This window comes from Heloderma suspectum, chromosome 2 (genome assembly GCF_057233095.1).
Source record: "Heloderma suspectum isolate Gila_16-S chromosome 2, 16-S_ref, whole genome shotgun sequence".
NCBI lineage: Eukaryota > Metazoa > Chordata > Lepidosauria > Squamata > Helodermatidae > Heloderma > Heloderma suspectum.
The window spans coordinates 296,833,600-296,851,742 of record NC_139459.1 but is presented as its reverse complement, the minus strand read 5'-3'; the positions used below and the strand labels follow the sequence as shown (position 1 = coordinate 296,851,742).

General features: G+C 44.3%; 2 protein-coding genes across 2 annotated transcripts; both read right to left on the bottom strand.

Moving 5' to 3' along the window:
• Nucleotides 1–288: 288 nt before the first annotated feature.
• On the bottom strand, nucleotides 289–6,155 carry LOC146354862 (transmembrane protein 40-like). Its single transcript, XM_084829825.1, has 5 exons — nucleotides 6,152–6,155; nucleotides 5,407–5,478; nucleotides 5,249–5,323; nucleotides 4,876–4,938; nucleotides 289–433 (listed from the first exon to the last, which is right to left on the bottom strand). Exons 1-5 carry the CDS (start codon nucleotides 6,153–6,155, stop codon nucleotides 387–389), a joined length of 261 nt encoding a protein of 86 aa, XP_084685951.1. The 3' UTR covers nucleotides 289–386.
• Nucleotides 5,407–12,999, bottom strand: LOC146354861 (uncharacterized). Its single transcript, XM_084840005.1, has 6 exons — nucleotides 12,786–12,999; nucleotides 11,866–11,915; nucleotides 11,345–11,380; nucleotides 8,600–8,632; nucleotides 6,643–6,702; nucleotides 5,407–5,478 (listed from the first exon to the last, which is right to left on the bottom strand). Exons 1-5 carry the CDS (start codon nucleotides 12,926–12,928, stop codon nucleotides 6,650–6,652), a joined length of 315 nt encoding a protein of 104 aa, XP_084696131.1. The 5' UTR covers nucleotides 12,929–12,999; the 3' UTR covers nucleotides 5,407–5,478; nucleotides 6,643–6,649.
• Between the last annotated feature and the right edge of the window lie 5,144 nt (nucleotides 13,000–18,143).

Below are 18,143 nucleotides of genomic sequence, written 5' to 3'. Positions count from 1 at the left end.
GTTCTCTTCTGTTCTCTCCTTATCATGGCTACCCTATAACCCAGTTCTTGTATTATAAACAATGGTGCTAGGAGAAGAAATGTTGAGGACTGCAACCCCACGCGGGAGGGGGAGGAGGAGCCGTTTCATATGTGTCACAATGTCTATAAAACCAATGTGCTGATGTATTTCGGGGCTTCTGGCTTTTTGGAAATGATTCCAGCCTTAAGCCCGCGCGTTAAATAAAGAATCTCTTTTTCCTTCACTCCGTGGTCTCTCTGACTCTGGGTTCTGCAACAACACAATGCTGAATTTAAGCTTTTTACTGTTACCACACCATTATTTTATATTAGCCACGCTAGCCCTGGAAACACCTTGTTAGTATTAATCCCGTGCTCTGGCAGGATTTAATTGGCTTTCTTGAAATCTTCCACCGAGTTAATATTTCTGAAACCTACGCAGTGAAAACAAATATAAAAACTTGTCAGTAAGGTTTTCAAACACCTGTTAACACACACTAATCTGTGTCTGTGGGAATACAACAAAAATGAATGTTTAGATGTTCAGATGCAGGGATTTCAGAAACATGACAGTGAGTAGCTTTAGTTGTCAACTAGCAATCACTAACATGACAGTTAGTGCTTAAGTGTGTACTGGAAGCATGAAAAAAAGACCACATGTTTATCAGTCTTCCTCCAAGACCTCAGGGCAGTTCAGCTGGGTCTCCCTCTTTATATTTTATTCTCACTGCAACACTGTGAAGTAGGTTACACTGAGAGACAGTAACTGGCCTGAGGTCACCAGTGGGCTTCATGGCTGAGTCAAGACTTCAGTCCTAGTCCAGCGCTAACCACTACACCATATTTGCTGTCTCTATAATACATTTCAGGTGTCCAAAGCACTTCACATTACATTCTTCCAAAATTTGTCAAGGTAGGCCAATATTCTCCCTGTATTTCTAAAGGGAGTGGAGCCTGGGAGAATAGTGGCCATCTAGTAAATTTGTCACAGGGATGCACATTCAAAGCACTTTTAGGAGGGACAGAGAGGCCAAACATCACCTTTTAATGTAAACACGTGCCCTGCTCCTATACTTGCGTTTTTCTTTAGGGGAAAATAAGACAGGGGGCATCTCAAACACCAGCCTAAAATCCTGCATTTAAAACGGGGCTTTCTGTTTCCATTTTAAATGCAGGATCGCAACGATTCTCTTTTTCACATGCTTCCTTTCCCCCCTCCCCTTCCCCTCTCCTTCTCCCCGTATCTGAGTCTTCCATATCTTTCATTGATCTTGTTCCTCTTCTTGCTGCTTTTCCTCTTTTCATGGAGGGAACTGAAGCAGAACACAATGGTATAATTTGGTAGCTCATTATCTGCGATCTATTTAAAAATGGAATAAAGGGCACTTAGCTGGAGGGTCACAGCATCATGTCCCCTTCATGGATCACTGCCTTGTTGTGGCAAAGGGGCTTGCATAACTCAGTGAAGCCATAAGCTATGCCGTGCAGGGCCACCCAAGACGGACAGGTCATGGCAGAGAGTTCTGACAAAATGTGGTCCACTGGAGAAGGAAATGGCAACCCACTCCAGTATTCCTGCCAAGAAAACCCCATGGAACGTATCACAAGGCTAAAAGAGATGACGCCGGAAGATGAGCCCCTCAGGTCGGAAGGTGTCCAATATGCTACTGGGGAAGAGCAGAGGGTATTTCCAAGTAGCGCCAGAAAGAGTGAAGCGGCTGGGCCAAAGCCGAAAGGACACTCAGCTGTGGATGTGTCTGGTGGTGAAAAGAAAATCCGATGCTGTAAAGAACAATATTGTTTAGGAACCTGGAATGTCAGATCAATGAATCAAGGTAAGCTGGAGGTGGTCAAACATGAGATGGCAAGATTGAACATCGACATCTTGGGAATCAGCGAACTAAAATGGACAGGCATGGGCGAATTTAATTCAGGTGACCATCATATCTACTATTGTGGGCAAGAATCCCTTAGAAGAAATGGAGTAGCACTCATAGTCAACAAAAGGGTGGGAAAAGCAGTACTGGGGTACAATCTTAAAAATGATAGAATGATCTCAGTACGAATCCAAGGCAAACCATTCAACATCACAGTAATTCAAGTCTATGCCCCAACCACTGAGGCCGAAGAAGCTGAGGTTGATCGGTTCTATGAAGACCTACAACACCTTCTAGAACTAACACCAAAAAAAGATGTCCTCTTCATCATAGGGGATTGGAATGCTAAAGTAGGAAGTCAAGAAATCACCGGGATAACAGGCAGGCATGGCCTTGGTGTACAAAATGAAGCAGGACAAAAGCTAATAGAGTTTTGCCAAGAGAACATGCTGATCACAGCAAACACTCTTTTCCAACAGCACAAGAGGCGACTCTACACATGGACGTCACCAGATGGTCAATATCGAAATCAGATTGATTATGTCCTTTGCAACCAAAGATGGAGAAGCTCCATACAGTCAGTAAAAACAAGACCTGGAGCTGACTGTGGCTCAGATCATGAGCTGCTTCTTGCAAAATTTCAGCTTAAATTGAAGAACGTCGGGAAAACCACTAAACCGTTCAGGTATGACCTAAATCATATCCCTGATGAATATACAGTGGAGGTGAGGAATAGATTTCAGGGATTAGACCTGATAGACAGAGTGCCTGAGGAACTATGGACGGAGGTCCGTAACATTGTTCAGGAGGCAGCAACGAAATCCATCCCAAAGAAAAAGAAATGCAAGAAAGCCAAGTGGCTGTCTGATGAGGCTTTACAAGTAGCTCACGAAAGAAGGGAAGCGAAAAGCAAGGGAGAAAGGGGAAGATATACCCAACTGAATGCAGAGTTCCAGAGAATAGCAAGGAGAGACAAGAAGGCTTTCTTAAATGAACAATGCAAAGAAATCGAGGAAAACAACAGAATGGGAAAGACTAGAGATCTCTTCAAGAAAATTGGAGATCTCAAGGGAATGTTTTGTGCAAAGACGGGCATGATAAAGGACAAAGAAGGCAGGGACCTAACAGAAGCAGATGAGATTAAGAAGAGGTGGCAAGAATACACAGAAGAACTATACAGGAAAGATCTGAATGTCCCTGATAGCCATGATAGTGCGGTCACTGAACTTGAGCCGGACATCCTAGAGAGTGAAGTCAAGTGGGCCTTAGGAAGCATTAGTAACAACAAAGCTAGCGGAGATGACAGTATTCCAGCCGAGCTATTTAAAATCCTAAAAGATGATGCTGTTAAAGTGCTGCATTCAATATGCCAACAAATCTGGAACACTCAACAGTGGCCACAAGACTGGAAAAGGTCAGTTTACATTCCAATTCCAAAGAAGGGCAACGCCAAAGAGTGTTCAAACTACCGCACAATTGCGCTCATTTCACATGCCAGCAAGATGATGCTCAAGATCCTACAAGCTAGGCTTCAGCAGTATGCGAACCGAGAACTACTGGAAGTACAAGCTGGGTTTAGAAGAGGCAGAGGAACTAGAGATCAAATCGCCAACATTCGCTGCATCATGGAGAAAGCAAGAGAATTCCAGAAAAACGTCTATTTCTGCTTCATTGACTACGCTAAAGCCTTTGATTGTGTGGATCACAACAAACTGTGGCAAATTCTTAAAGTGATGGGAGTACCAGACCACCTTACCTGTCTCCTGAGAAACCTGTACGAGGGTCAAGAAGCAACAGTAAGAACCAGACATGGAACAACCGATTGGTTCAAAATTGGGAAAGGAGTATGACAAGGCTGCATATTGTCACCCTGCTTATTTAACTTATATGCAGAGTACATCATGAGAAATGCCGGGTTGGATGAATCAGAGGTCGGAATTAAGATTGCTGGGAGAATTATCAACAACCTCCGATATGCAGACGATACCACCCTAATGGCAGAAAGCGAAGAGGATCTCAAGAGCCTCTTGTTGAGGGTGAAAGAGGAGAGTGCAAAAGCTGGTTTGAAACTCAACATTAAAAAAACGAAGATCATGGCATCTGGCCCCATCACTTCCTGGCATATAGAAGGGGAAGAAATGGAAGCAGTGACAGATTTTACTTTCTTGGGCTCCAAGATCACCGCAGACGGTGACTGTAGCCATGAAATTAAAAGACGCTTGCTCCTTGGGAGGAAAGCTATGGCCAACCTAGACAGCATAGTAAGAAGCAGAGACATCACCTTGCCGACAAAGGTCCGTCTAATCAAAGCTATGGTTTTCCCAGTAGTAATGTATGGCTGTGAGAGCTGGACTATAAGGAAGGCTGAGCGCCGAAGAATTGATGCTTTCGAACTGTGGTGCTGGAGAAGACTCTTACGAGTCCCCTGGACTGCAAGGAGGTCAAATCAGTCCATCCTAAAGGAAATCAACCCTGTGTGCTCATTGGAAGGACAGATAATGAAGCTGAAGCTCCAATATTTTGGCCACCTAATGCGAAGAGAAAACTCCCTGGAAAAGACCCTGATGCTGGGAAAGACTGAAGGCAAAAGGAGAAGGGGACGGCAGAGGATGAGATGGCTAGATAGCATCACGGATGCAATGAATATGAACTCGAGCACGCTCCGGGAGAGAGCGCAGGACAGGAAGGCCTGGCGTGCTATGGTCCATGGGGTCACGAAGAGTCGGACACGACTGAACGACTGAACAACAACAACACAGCATCATGTAAAGAGCCCACAAAGGAGCAATCCCAATCATAGGATAAAAAGTCAGTGTGAAGGAGTTGCACGCATGACCTGCAGATCTGAGGACCTTAGGAGCTGCTTCAGGACACATCTTTTTAGCCTTAGCCCTTTTTCTCAGGATGAGACAGAAGGCTTTTCTAAAATTAATTGTAAATATTAACAACTCGAAGGTTTCACAGGGCTTTGTACAGGCACAATAAGAGTGTAGTATTACCAGGCATTTTGAGTCTGTTCATCAGGGAGATCAAACTTTCCAGGATGCTGTGAATGCGGTACACTATTGGAAACCAAATGACATGTGGTTATGTACACAGTCTTAGAAACAAGAAAGAAGTGGGGAGGCATCGTGATATCTCCATTACAAGCACATTTCATTTTTGAGTAATCAAACTAGTACTGTTTTAGTAATAATGATATCTCAAGACTTCAATCATATACACACATTTCTGGGAATAAACCCCACAAAACACAATGCAACTAACTTTGGAATAGATATACATAGGATTGAACTATAAAATGTGATACCCTGGATCTAAATATGAAGCAACTTATTTTGCTCTCTAATGTGGTACATACAAAATGCTTACCTAGGCTAAAATAGATTCCAGTTGTTTCAAAGGCTGCAAAGGTTATTAAACCAATACCAAGGGAAATGTACCAGTCTAAAAAGATACATATTTATATGTTACATATTTTTCTGTGTTTATCAAACCAATGAAATCAATACATTACAGTGTTGACTTACTGTTATATTGGTAGTAGCAAACTAATACAGTTCCAATGGCCAGGCAAGCAATGACAAAGTGGAAGAATTGATCTGAAATGAGAAAGAAAAGAAATATCACAGAGTCAAATTCAAGGGTTTGATTTATGGGCTGTAATTCCCAAATGTTCTGACACCAGTGAAAACCTTTTCCTTTTGGAGTGAGACTGTGTGTGAGAGAGTGAGATCTGATTATTCATGTAGTTTAGATAGCAGCCAGATTTAATCTGGATCAACTGCGTTGACAGAAGTGGACTTCCTCACCCCCTTCTTCCTATGGAATCCCCTCCAGCCCCTGATGAATGGGGTGAGCTGCAATGTGTGGGGGAAAGGGGAATCCTAAATATTGGGTGGAGGAACCTTCCATCAGGCAGATAATGGATCCATGGAAGGCAGATACTGGAAGGCAGATACTAGATCCAACCTTCTACCTTTATTAGCTGCACTCAGCATAAATAATATATGTATGCTTTTCAGATGCATGATGCATTGTTAGATTTGAGTAGAAAAGAACTTGAGTCAGCAACCTGCTTAGCCATATACAATATTTAAAATTTTGGAGTATGTGTTATATAATTCACAGACATGTAGAGATACTGAGTTATGAGCATATTCAGAGATTAATTGTCAAGAGGAGTACAGGATATTTACTGAGGCCATTCTGTCTGGATGTCCAAGATGTGGAGTTTAGCTATGAATATTTAGTGTTGGGGAAAAGGCACTCTACTCATGCTCTCATGTATGATTTCACTTGTTACTTCACAATCTAGGACAGAACTCTGGTATTTAAAACAGGTGGGTTGGCCAGGTGGGTCAGTAAGAGCAGACCCATTGAAATCAATGGGACATAATTTAGTCCCATTATTCTCAATGGGTCTTCTCTAAGTATGACTAAATCTGGATCCAACCTGATATCTTGGGTTGAACCCTGGATAATTGAGCAGGCTTTGGCTAGGTCTACAGCTTGTGTCATATCATTACAATCCCATCACAGTAACACTATATCCTTCTTGCGCATTTCTACCTTGTAGGACACAGAATGACATTTGTTGCGGTATATTGGATAATGTGGAATAAAAAGCAGGAAATAACACTACAAAAGCAGTATATCGAATGTGTAATGTGCCCCAACAGTTATCAGTGTGCCTCAGTACTGCTATAAAATAGTAGCGTAGATCTAGCCTGAGTGATTATGTTTGTGGTCACTTAAATTCTTACCATCTTTTTATATTCTTGGTATCGACCATCCACCAAACATCGACCATCTTCTTTTATACACTATGGGAAATAAAACTTGAATTAAAGAAATAGTTAGACAAGCCCCTTTAGCCAAGGAATGGCATGAAGCTGGAAAATATAAGCTTAGCCAATAGGTTATCCTAGGGTGCTTTCCGGTGAATGTCTCCTAAGTGTTACCAGTCAAAAGACAGTGGCTTGGATTCAAATAATTCATTCTGCAAGCAGGAGGATACCATTTGTGGAATGGGAGGTCCCTGTCCTCTCCTCCCTGCTGTCCTCTTCTCCACTGCCTCCAAATCTGCTCCAGAGGAACCCCTACCTCTTCAGAGCAAATATGGAAGGCAAACGGGTGTCTGCCAAGTAGAGGAGAGTATGGGGAAACACCATTCCACAAAGATCTGGATCCAACCCACAGTGCTGCCATACCATCTTCCTCCTTAACAGGTTTTTGTAGAAAGAAAAAAGATGGAACAAGGAGGAGGAAGACATGGGAGGCTTACAGGTAAAAGACAACATCATCTGGACTTCCTATATTTCATAAATGAGGCAAGTTGATTATACAATGAAAGCCTTACCTGGAAGCACCCCCACAGTACTGGATAGTAATGACATTTCCCAGCAGTCAGGCCAGGACTGAGCACAGATGTCACATGCCAAGATGCCATTCCTCGCCCAATTCCAAAAGATCCTCTTCTAGCTCTTTGGGTCCTACCTTTGTTTTGGCTCCAGTATCCCAGTTATCTCTACATATCTTTTCCCCAAGCATTAAGATCGCTACCTTGGGCTAACTTCAGGAAAGGAAAATGGAGGAAGGGAATCGGGATCTCGTATAATCGAGGCATACTGACTCCGAGATTGGAAGATATTTATTTATTTAATTATTTCATTTCTATACCGCCCAATAGCCAAAGCTCTCTGAGTGGTTCACAAAAAACCACAAAGCACAGCATAAAACAATATAAATATGAAAGCATAAAACCACAACAGTACAGCCAGAATAAAACCTAGCAGCAATGCAGAGATTTGAAATACAGATTTAAAACACCAAAGCTAAAAGACTAGAGTGCTAAAATGCTAAAATACCTGTAGAATAAAAGGTCTTCACCTGGTGCCAGAAGGAGTACAACGTAGGTGGCAGGCAAATCTCTCTAGGGGGCTCATTCCACAGCCGAGGTGCCACAGCAGAAAAGGCCCTCTTCCTGGTAGCCACCCACCTCACTTCCTTTGGCAGGGGCTCATGGAGAAGGACTGCTGAGGATGATCTTAAGGACTGGGCAGATACATATGGGAGGAGGCAATTCTTCAGATAACCTGACCCCAAGCTGTTAAGGGCTTTGAATGTAAATACCAGCACTTTGAATCGGACCCAGAAATGGACTAGCAGCCAGTGCAGTTGGAAAAGTACTGGCCTAATGTGATCTCATTGGCCAGTCCCTGTTAACAATCTTGCTGCCCTAGTTTGGACTAGCTGAAGTTTCTGGACCATTGGATAAGGGGTTGGATCCAGATTTAGTCATACGGAGAGGACCCTTCCTCTCAAAGAAAACAGAGCCTGGATCCAGCTCCATATGGGAGTCAATCAACAGTGCTCCACTGACTTCTTTGGAGAAAGGGGAGGGGGTGCAATAAGGACAACCACTGACGGAGGGAGCCCTTCTGTATTCCCTGCGGCTGCACCAGCGACCGGGGGCGAGCCAGGTCCATCCGGTTACTCCAAAAGTTAGCCTGTATATGGGGCACGTGGGATACGGTGTTTTTGTTTCACATTTGAAGTCCTTTCTGAAAGGCGATAATGAGCCAGGACATGGAAGATGGTGCAATGTTTAAGCTTTCTTACTCCAGCAGATAACTAGCATAAGACATGGAATGAGAAGGAAAAGGTACAAGTTATATAGGTAGAAAACCCACAAATGTTTAATCTGTCATTTATATTTACCAGCTGCAGGTGCCTCTTCTTTCCTCATAACCTCTGAAAAAGAACAAGATTTACATCAAGAAAGACAGTCCCTAAAAGGGCTTCAATTATACATGTCATACATGTCACAACGCTGGGATGTGTGCACGTATGTGAATCTTCCCCCCGGAAATAAATATTTCAGCATCTTAAAAAATTACTTTCTTCGCTCATCAGGCTTTCATGATTGTAACTCATTAAGCAAAATAGCTGAATTATCTTAAATGCGCACAAATCTTTGGTTGTAGTGACCACTAGAGGGAGAAGTGAGAGACTTGAAACACCCAAAAGGCAGCAAAACTAGATACAAAACAAAACTGAAAACCAACAGTTAAAAAAAAAATAACTTGATGTATGAGTCCAGGGGAGCTTCCAGACAAGGCTTTTTTTTTTCCCACCATTGCCTTGCCTCGTTTATGGTGAGTCCAGATATCACCTGTTCATGGCCAATGCCATGTTTTCTTACTGCTTCTTTTGTCTTTCTCATTGACCCAGAAAATCTATGACGGAGAAAAAGACAGAAGAGCTGCACTAATGCTAGGAGCCCTCCATCTGGGAGCACCCCTGGAAAAAACAGACCCCCCCTCAAAAAGGCAGTTGCCTCCCCCCAATATAGCTCCTTTATTAATCCTTGCCTTTAAAAAATGTTTGATAAAACTGCATTCCTGCCATTAACATACCTGGGGCCCTAACCCCATGGAGACTGCACACATTATGTGGCAACAAACATGTTTTACCTGCACATGCTTGTGTGGCATGGAGCCCTGGCCAGTCCTGGCTCCCCAGCATATGTCTCCTTATGATACATTCAGTGGTGAATGATTGGAGAGTGCGTGTATGTGTACATGTAAAAAATATTTTGTACATGTACATAAGAGCCATGCTGAGTCAGACCGAGGGTCTATCTAATCTAGCACTCTGAAACCCACAAGTAGGTCATCCCACTCATGTTCCCCAGCAACTGGTATACAGAGGCATACTGCCTCTGATACTGGAGGGAGTATAGCTATCATGACTAGTAGCCATTGATAGCCAGCGAGAGCAATCCTATGCCCCCTAGAATGTGTCTGGGGGACACAGGATATTTCAGTTTCCTGGCTCTGAGCTCAGAGACAGGGCTTGGAGCTCAGAACCAGGAAACCATACTCCCCGCCTCCTCTCTCACCGCCAGCAGAGAGAAAACTGCACTGGATGCTGCTACGATCTCACAAATGAGAGCTCATAGGTGGTGAAATGGAGCGTTCCTGGGGGAGGAGACTGGGGACGTGGGGATGCAAGATATTCCCAGCCATCCCCAGCCTCCTCCCCTCCCCGAAGCCTCCTCTAGATGGGTGAAATTGCCTGTCTAGCTAAAATGCAGAGCGGGAGGTGCATCCTGTGTCCTGCTCTGCATTGGATACTTGTAAGCCTCCACGTTCAGAGGCTTATGAGTACCCAGGGTGGATCCGAGAGGATTGTGCAATCCTCTTGGATCCACCCTGGGTACTCATAAGCCTCCGAACTTGAATTTGTTTCATCTCCTTTTAAAGCCATCCAAATTCATGGCCATCACTACACCTTATGGTAGTGAATTCCATTGTTTTAACTATGCATGGTGAAAAAAAATGTAATAAAAGCAACATGTGATATAGTCCTCAGAATTTAACTTAATTTGCTTGCTTGCTGTGAGTTTGGAAAACATTCTTTCTAGAATTCCCACAGAATTCCTACAGTAAAATTAATGATGCGCAATGGGAATATGTGTGAATTTTTTTTTGACAGAACTCCATAACATTTTGTTATGCATCCCTGTATGTCTGTGCCCATTTCTCTTAGGGGGCAATCTGATACTGAAGGCCTGCTGGCCAAGGGGCTATAGGATTTGACAGAAGCCTCGCTACACTGCCACCATGACAGATGGCGCAGCACCCCAGACGTACCAGCGGAATTGCTGAGATGGATGGAGATCAGGCCTTTCCCTACCAAGGCCTTTCTGCTTCAAACTGAACTTCCCAGAGGCTTTTCTCTTTTCATTAAACAGCAGCAGCAGCAGCAGCGGGACTTTGTTACACATGTTTATCGTAGTCAGACCCTGGGTCAATACCAAGCTGCGGAGAATTGTGATCTGTGCGTTGCCACGGGTTGGCATCCATTGGGCACCTGCTGAGGCCTGCACCCCAGTAGAGGGCCCAATGCTGATCTCCTGGGCCTAAAGTTCCTCCTCTGTGCTGTTGCTGCTTGCCCATTTGCCTTAAGCGAGCAGTGAGAAGACCACGGTGCGGAAACAGTAACCCCCATGTGCTTTGTTCTCCCCCCCCCCAGAGGTTGTGCCAAATGAGTCCAGAGGAGAAGTGAGAAAATGGGCAGTGGGAACAGATGAAGAAGAGGTGGGCCCCCTCAGAGCGTCTTGCTTGAGGACCTCCAAAATCTGGAATGAACCAGCATTGGCTGCAATTGTGGGAGAAGCAGTAAAAGACTAGAAGGGCCTAGAAAATCAGGGGTTCCCAATTTCTCAATTGGCTCCTGTGCCTTTAAAAGCAGCTTGACGATCTATAGTTTTCAGCAAGTGGTAATGCTTAACTCCATGCCCTGGAAATGGCATGTGTGTGCCACCATTTTGGAGTTGTTGTTCTTCTCTCAGAAGAGCAACCTCATGCATTAATAAAGTAATTAACCAAATCCTCCGAACACATGTGACCTCCAGTCCTTTGGACCACAATTTCCCTGACACAATGTTAGGTCACTTACCTGTTTCATGGTATGGAATGACTTCTTTGGGTGGATCTAAAAATGATGCACAGACACATAATAGATAAAATTACTGTTTGTTCATTTAAACATCTAACTTGCTCCATTCAAATTATGTGGGCACACATGTAGATCAGCCTTCCCAAGGATGGCTGACGATGAAGGGAGTTCTAGTCCAATAAATCTGGGGGTGGGGGGGCACCAGGTGGAAAGGCTGATGAAGATAAAAGAAAAAGTGATGCTGGGTGGGGGGAATGCCTTCCCCCAAATGTCCAGTATACTGTTATCAGTGGGCTTTATCACTGGGCACCTATTTCACTGTGGATATTGCATAAATATACCTGACCTTGACTTTAAGGGCATCTCTACACCAGCCTAAAATCCTGCATTTAAAATGGGGCTTTCTGCTTCTGTTTTAAATGAAGGATCACAGCGACTCCCTTTTCACACACTTCCTTTTCCCCCACCCCCACCCCCACCCCCTTCCCCCTCCTTCTCCCTGTATCTGAGTCTTCCATTACCTGTCATTGATCTCGCTCCTCTTCTTGCCACTTTCACAGAGGAAACCGATCTATTTAAAAACAGAACAAAGGGCATTTAGTGCAGGAGATGCCTTGAATGATCACAGTGTGATGTAAAGAGCCTGCAAACTTCCGTGAAGGAGCAATCTCAATCGCAGGATAAAAGCTCGTGAAGGAGCCCCAAGATTAAAATATCCTCTTGTTCAAAGTGGCCCCCTTACTGAAGGCTGGGGTTCAAGATACTTCCCAGCAGGGGCGTTGCTAGGGTCTTAAAAGATCCGGGGCACAGGCCCATAACACAAATTTGCACATACACACACACACACACAAACTTATATACGAGTGTAAGCACACATCTAATATGTGTGTGTATGTTTGTGTGTGTGTGGTGCATGCATGCAGTGTGCTTGCGTGTGTGTATAGATTACATACATACATACATAAGAAGTGTGCACTGAGCCCCCACCCCACTTCAACTCAGACCCCGATTCAGCATTTTGGAAAACATCCCACTTCTGCTCTGGCCAATTTGAAGTCGGGCCACTTCAGCCCAGCACCAAACCTGAGTCAAGGTTTGGAAAAATGAGTCTTTATGCTTCCTGTTGACTACCATGGGAAATTAGAAAGAAAAAAAACACCTGTAACTTTTTTCTCTTGGTCAGAACTGGATAATAGTAGCCCCCTAGAAGGGTATTGCACCTGCCCAATGTCAGGAAAATAGGTGCAGGGTTTATATTTTCTTTTAAAGGGAACTGCCAATAACGTTTTTTTTATTCCTTGAAAGAACTGGATAAAAAATTCAGGATTCATTGCCCCATCAGAGGAGATCATGTCTACCAAATTTCAGAATGCTGGCCACAAGAGTTTTTGTGCAAGGGTGGCCTTGACATTTTGAGGTCTCCAAAAGAAGACATACTTACCTCCCTATGTTCCTTGTGGACCATTGCAAACACAGATTACTGGGCTTTTCCGTGCTGCCTGCGAGGCAGAGTGGAAGGGGGGCAAGGTTGGTTCCTGGAAAACAAGATATCCTATGGCCATCTAGCCGCTGACTAGCAGCCATAGGATTGCTCCCTTACCCGTTGTTCTCGTTTTGGAGTAATTTGGATTGGCAGCTAAGCTCATGTTCTGATGTTTGATGTGTTTCATTCTGCTTTTTTACTGTTAGAGTTACAGATTATTTTAAATTTTGTATTGCTGCTAATAATAGGTAATTTTATTATTGTTTCTTATTTCTTGATTGTAAGCCATTTTGAGAAAACCTTTTAGTTCGGAAAAGTGACATTAAAAACTCATTAAAAAAAAACACCTTACGGCTATCCCCTCTTCTGGTTCTTCCCCCAACCAGATGGTTCCCAGTGGCTTTACTAGCATGCCTTCGGGTCTGATGCTGCTGCTGCTGAATGCCAGGTTAGTCCAAAACAAAATCTCCTTCATCCATGATTTGATTGTGAATTAGGGGGCCGACCTGGTATGCATTACTAAGACCTGGGTGAGGGAACTGGGAGGGTCCCTCTCTCCCAGCTATGCCCTCCTGGGTACTCAGTGCAGCACCAACACCGACTTGAGGTTCGGGGGGAGGGGGGCGGTTGCTGTGGTTTATAGGAATATGATTTCCCTCTCTAGGCTTGCTCTTCAATTGAGTGCGGATCTTGAATGTTTGTACCTCGTGTGGGTAAAAACACAAACCTGAACCTTAAGAGGAAGTGCAACACTGTCCGGAACAGGTTGAACACCACCTCATTAGTCAAGAGCAAACAAAACCTGTTTTATATCAAGTTATACTATTTGTTTATCAAGCCCAGAATTGTCTACTCTCACTCACAGTGGCTCCCCAGGGTGTCCAGCAGAGGTCTTTTACACAATCTCCTACCTGATCGTAACTGAAGATGCTAGAAATTGAAACTGGGACTTTCTGCATGCACTCTACCACTGAGCTATGGTCCCTCCCAGGCAAGCCACATACCGACGACACCTCGGTCTTATCTGGACTGAGCATCAGTTTATTAGCTCTCATCCAAACCATGCCACCAGACATCTGTGTAGCATATCTACCGTCCCAGTTGCATTAGATTAAAAGGAGAGATAGAGTTGGGCATCATCAGCATGCTTATGGCACATCATGCCAAGTACCCAGATGACCTCATTCATTGGTTTCGTATAGATTAATATTAAACAATATTTGGGGGGTGCGGGGATAGGAGCCCTTCAGTACCCCATGGCAATATTTGCCCGGTATCATGTTCTGGAAAAGATCTGCCAGGTAGGAACCGCCAGAGTGCAGTTATTAGCATAATCCCCAAGGATTCCATGGTTGACAGTATCTGATGGTACTGAGGGGTCCAGGAGAATTAGCAGGACCACACTCCCTGTCCTCCTAACATGAGCATAGGTCCTCCAGCAGGGCAATCAAGGCAGGTTCAGTGGCAAAACCAGGGCAGAAACCAGATTGAAATGGATCCGGATAATCATTGTCTACGAATACACCACAGCCACCACTCATGCAAACACCTTGCCCAAAAGTAAAAGATTGTCACCTGCTGATTGTTATCACCGTCTTCTGGATACATTTAGACAAAAGGATAAAACATTGAAAGACCGCTTGTCTTATGGCAATTACATGCTGCTTCTGTTGGACTTCTGATGCTTGTCCTTGGAGGAGTGATCTGCAGAGGCACCATCTACTCTATCGAACTTGCACTCCCCAGACATAAGGACCCCCTCCCCCTCCCTTGAGATAATCTTTGTGGTTATTCTGTAACAGCCTTCTCCAGCTTGGTGCCTTCCAGTTGTGTTGGACTACAACTGCCATCATGTCCATCCAGTGCTGCTCATTGGCTGTGCTGGCTGGAATGATGGGAGTTGTAGTCCAACACATCTTCATGGTACCCGGTTGGGAGAGGCTGCTCTGTAGCTATAGCAGACATTATGTAGCATGCACATTCATGCTGTATGTATGTGCTTCCCAAATGGCCATAAGAATGAGGGGAACATGTTTATATCCACAGTGTACACGTGTGGAATAACCTGAATAAATACAAGGTGGCAACTGCATGTACTACAGGGGGAATGCAACCCTGTTAATTCTGTTCCATCTCTCATCAGCTTTTGATACCATCAACCATGGTATCCTCCTGGATCAACTCCTTGGGATGGGTATCAAAAGCACTGTGTTACAGTGGTTCCAGTCCTACCTATGGGGCCGATTTCAGACAGTAACACTGGATGACTATTCCTCAGCCCTTTGGCAATTGAGCTAAGGGGTGCCGCAGGGCACCATCTTGTCCCCAATGTTGTTTAACATCTGTATGAAGTTGCTGGGAGTGGTCATTCGGAGATGTGGAGCTAAATGCCATCAGTATGCTGATGACATGCAGGTCTATGTCCCTATGACATCTGAATCAGGAGAGGCTGTGCAGGTCCTGGATCAGTGTCTAAACTCAGTAATGGGCTGGATGAGGGCCAATAAACTGAAGCTGAACCCTGGCAAGACAGAAGCTCTGTGGGTCAGTGGTTCCTGAGTCGGGGAGATAGGTGCATTGCCTGTTCTGGATGGGGTTGCACTCCCTTTGAAAGATCAGGTTTGTCATCTGGGGGTACTCCTAGATCCATCATTGTAGCTGGAGACCCAAATGGCCACTGCGGCTTGGAGTGCCTTTTACCAGCTTTGGCTAGTTCACCAGCTACGGCCTCTCCTGGACAGGGATAGCTTGGCCACAGTGGTACGGGCATTAGTAACCTCAAGACTAGATTACTGCAATGTGCTCTATGTGGGTCTGCCCTTGAGGCTGGTCTGGAAGCTGGAGTGCAGAATGTTGTTGGGAGCTGCCCCTTTTCAGCATGCAACTCCTCTGCTGAGGGAACTGCACTGACTGCCTATTCACTGCCGGGCCAGGTTTAACATATTAGTACTACTGTACAAAGCCCTAAACAACTTGGGACCAGGATACCTGAGAGAGCGCCTTCTCACTTACCAACCTGCCCAGTCACTGAGGTCACTGCGCTTGCAGAAGCGCTTGCTCCTGATGGTTCCACATGGACCTATAGCTCGGTTGGGGTCCACCAGGAACAGAGCCTTCAGCGTAGTGTCCCCTGTGGAATTCCCTGCCTTTGGAGGTCAGGCAGGTGCCAATGTTGTGTTGCTTTCGGTGCCTCCTGAAGATGTTGTTATTCCGAGAGGATTTCCCTGAGAGACCAGCCACGTTTATTATGTTCATCCGTTCTTTTAAAATGTTTTAATTGTTTTAATTACGGGATTTTATTATTTTATCTTGCTGTTCACTGCTCCAAAATCTTTGATGTGTAGTGGTATATAAATATTGCAAATAAATAAAAATAAAGTAACTATCTAACACAAAGATTACCAACCCAATCATCACCAAATAATGGTCATCAAAGACAAAGATAGCAAGGGTTTAACCAAAAAGAATCAAATGCGTTGGTCAAATGAAATATAGGGAAGATTCTGTCTTTAACAGTAGCCTACAAATCATTTTAAATAAGTTTGAAACATATAGCACACTAACAAAGCACTTACCAGTACAATGCTTAGACTTTCAGAATAGCCCTGTTCTTTTTAGGTAATGCACCAGGGGCTGGTCAGGATCCAACCTACAACAAAATTAAGGCTTTTCTGAAATAGTAACACAGAAGCATATAAAACGTACAGCGGTGACTCCTCACATGTATCCACAGAAACAAGACTTTTTGGTCTGTTGAGCTGCGCTCCTCAGATGACATTGTTACTCACAGACTTCGTTACTAATGGCTCAAAAGCTATATGCTAAGGGTTTATGCTAATTTTATTTAAACCTAGTGGTTTCATAATAACGCATTGGTACATTCGACTAAGGTTACTTTTTCCTGCTTGTGGTAAGAAGGATCTTACACAAAACAACGTGACTTCCCCCAAATGGTATTGAGAAGCTGGAAGATTGCTTCTTCTGAACTGGAATTGGGATCTTGTATTGGACTAATCATTCTGATCCTTCTGGTGTCTGGAAATTCAGACCCTGAGAAGATGTTGTCATCTGCCTAAAATCCATCTCAGACCAGATATTTAGATAACTGTTTAAAAGTTTGCTTTTGTTGAGAATTCAGATAAAGCATTTTTGTGCAGCTGGCATATACTATGGGGCTTATAGTATGATAAGTATGCTGGATATGCTTATAGTATGATAAGTTTATAGTATAATAGTATGATAATGACTACACCTGCAATTTATTGCAAATTCATCATTGACCACTCATGGAAGTTTGCTGCTCCATTACATGACATCGTGATCCTCCAGTGATTTTCCCGCCATTCCCCCCCGCCTATCCCATGTTATCCCCAAAGAGAAAAACTTCTGTATTTTTTCAGCCTGCACAACAGGCACGCTGTGACCTCCCCATGTGTTCTTCCCATAGCATGAAGAAACCACTGTGTGTGTGCATGGCTGTGGCTGGTTGTTTTGGTTTGTTGGGGGTGCAATCATGATGGCAACAACAGTGACGTCAGGGTGGTGAGCATGTTGGTATACTGACTTGCCGGCTTGCCGCCATGCTGTGACTAAATGCAATGCACTGGCTTTCGCTCCCAAGCTTACTCCACAACACAGAATGGCCAACATGCTGGCATGTCAGCATTCCAGCAGTTCACTGGGAAGCCGGTGCCTGTGGGGGCGGGGTTCGGGCAATTTGGTGGAAGTTGCTGTCCACCCTCATTGCACGTCAATCACAACCAAACCGCCAGTAATCTGTTAGGGGAGGAAAGGGGGCAGGATCAAGGGAAAAAAATTCACGATGCCCCCAGTGTGTGTAATGGTTTTTCACGTAAAAGTAGCAACCCCGTGAAAAGGTAAGGGATGGAATATAACGAGATGGAAACAACTGTGTAAAGGAGCCCGAATCTAATCCCACGATTGGGCTGGATGGAGAAAGCCCCAGTACTGATGCAGATTTCTGCCCCCATGTGATGAACCCACATGTGAGACCAACCTCTTCTTCTTTGGAAGCCCAGAGGAAGTTTGCTACTTAATTGAGCGGGAACCTTTGGAGACCGTATTTCATATCAAGGAAGTGTCCTTCCTTGACCTCTCTAGCAGTAAGCAGAATATCTCAGAAAATCAGGGGTTAAAAATGAGGATTGCCTTCTAGTTTAGCTCATAGCTCCACAACTTGCCTAGTTTGGTGACACACATAATTGCTTCTAATACTTTGGCATTCACAGCATGCAGTTCTTTGCAACTTCAAAGCAGGGAGCAGCAACATAGGTAATTATCTATAGGTGTTAAGTT

What these genes read in the sequence shown, in the direction of transcription:
- LOC146354861 (XM_084840005.1), bottom strand. Translation starts at nt 12,928, where the DNA reads ATGGCTGCTAGTCAGCGGCTAGATGGCCATAGGATATCTTGTTTTCCA. An exon ending in AGGAGCGAGATCAATGACAG is followed by an intron (nt 11,381 to 11,865) that starts GTAATGGAAGAC and finishes CATCATTTTTAG; the next exon opens with ATCCACCCAAAGAAGTCATT. An exon ending in AGAAGAGGCACCTGCAGCTG is followed by an intron (nt 6,703 to 8,599) that starts GTAAATATAAAT and finishes TATTTCCCATAG; the next exon opens with TGTATAAAAGAAGATGGTCG.
- LOC146354862 (XM_084829825.1), bottom strand. An exon ending in TGGAATCTATTTTAGCCTAG is followed by an intron (nt 4,939 to 5,248) that starts GTAAGCATTTTG and finishes GGTTTCCAATAG; the next exon opens with TGTACCGCATTCACAGCATC. An exon ending in GAACAGACTCAAAATGCCTG is followed by an intron (nt 434 to 4,875) that starts GTAATACTACAC and finishes TTCACTGCGTAG; the next exon opens with GTTTCAGAAATATTAACTCG.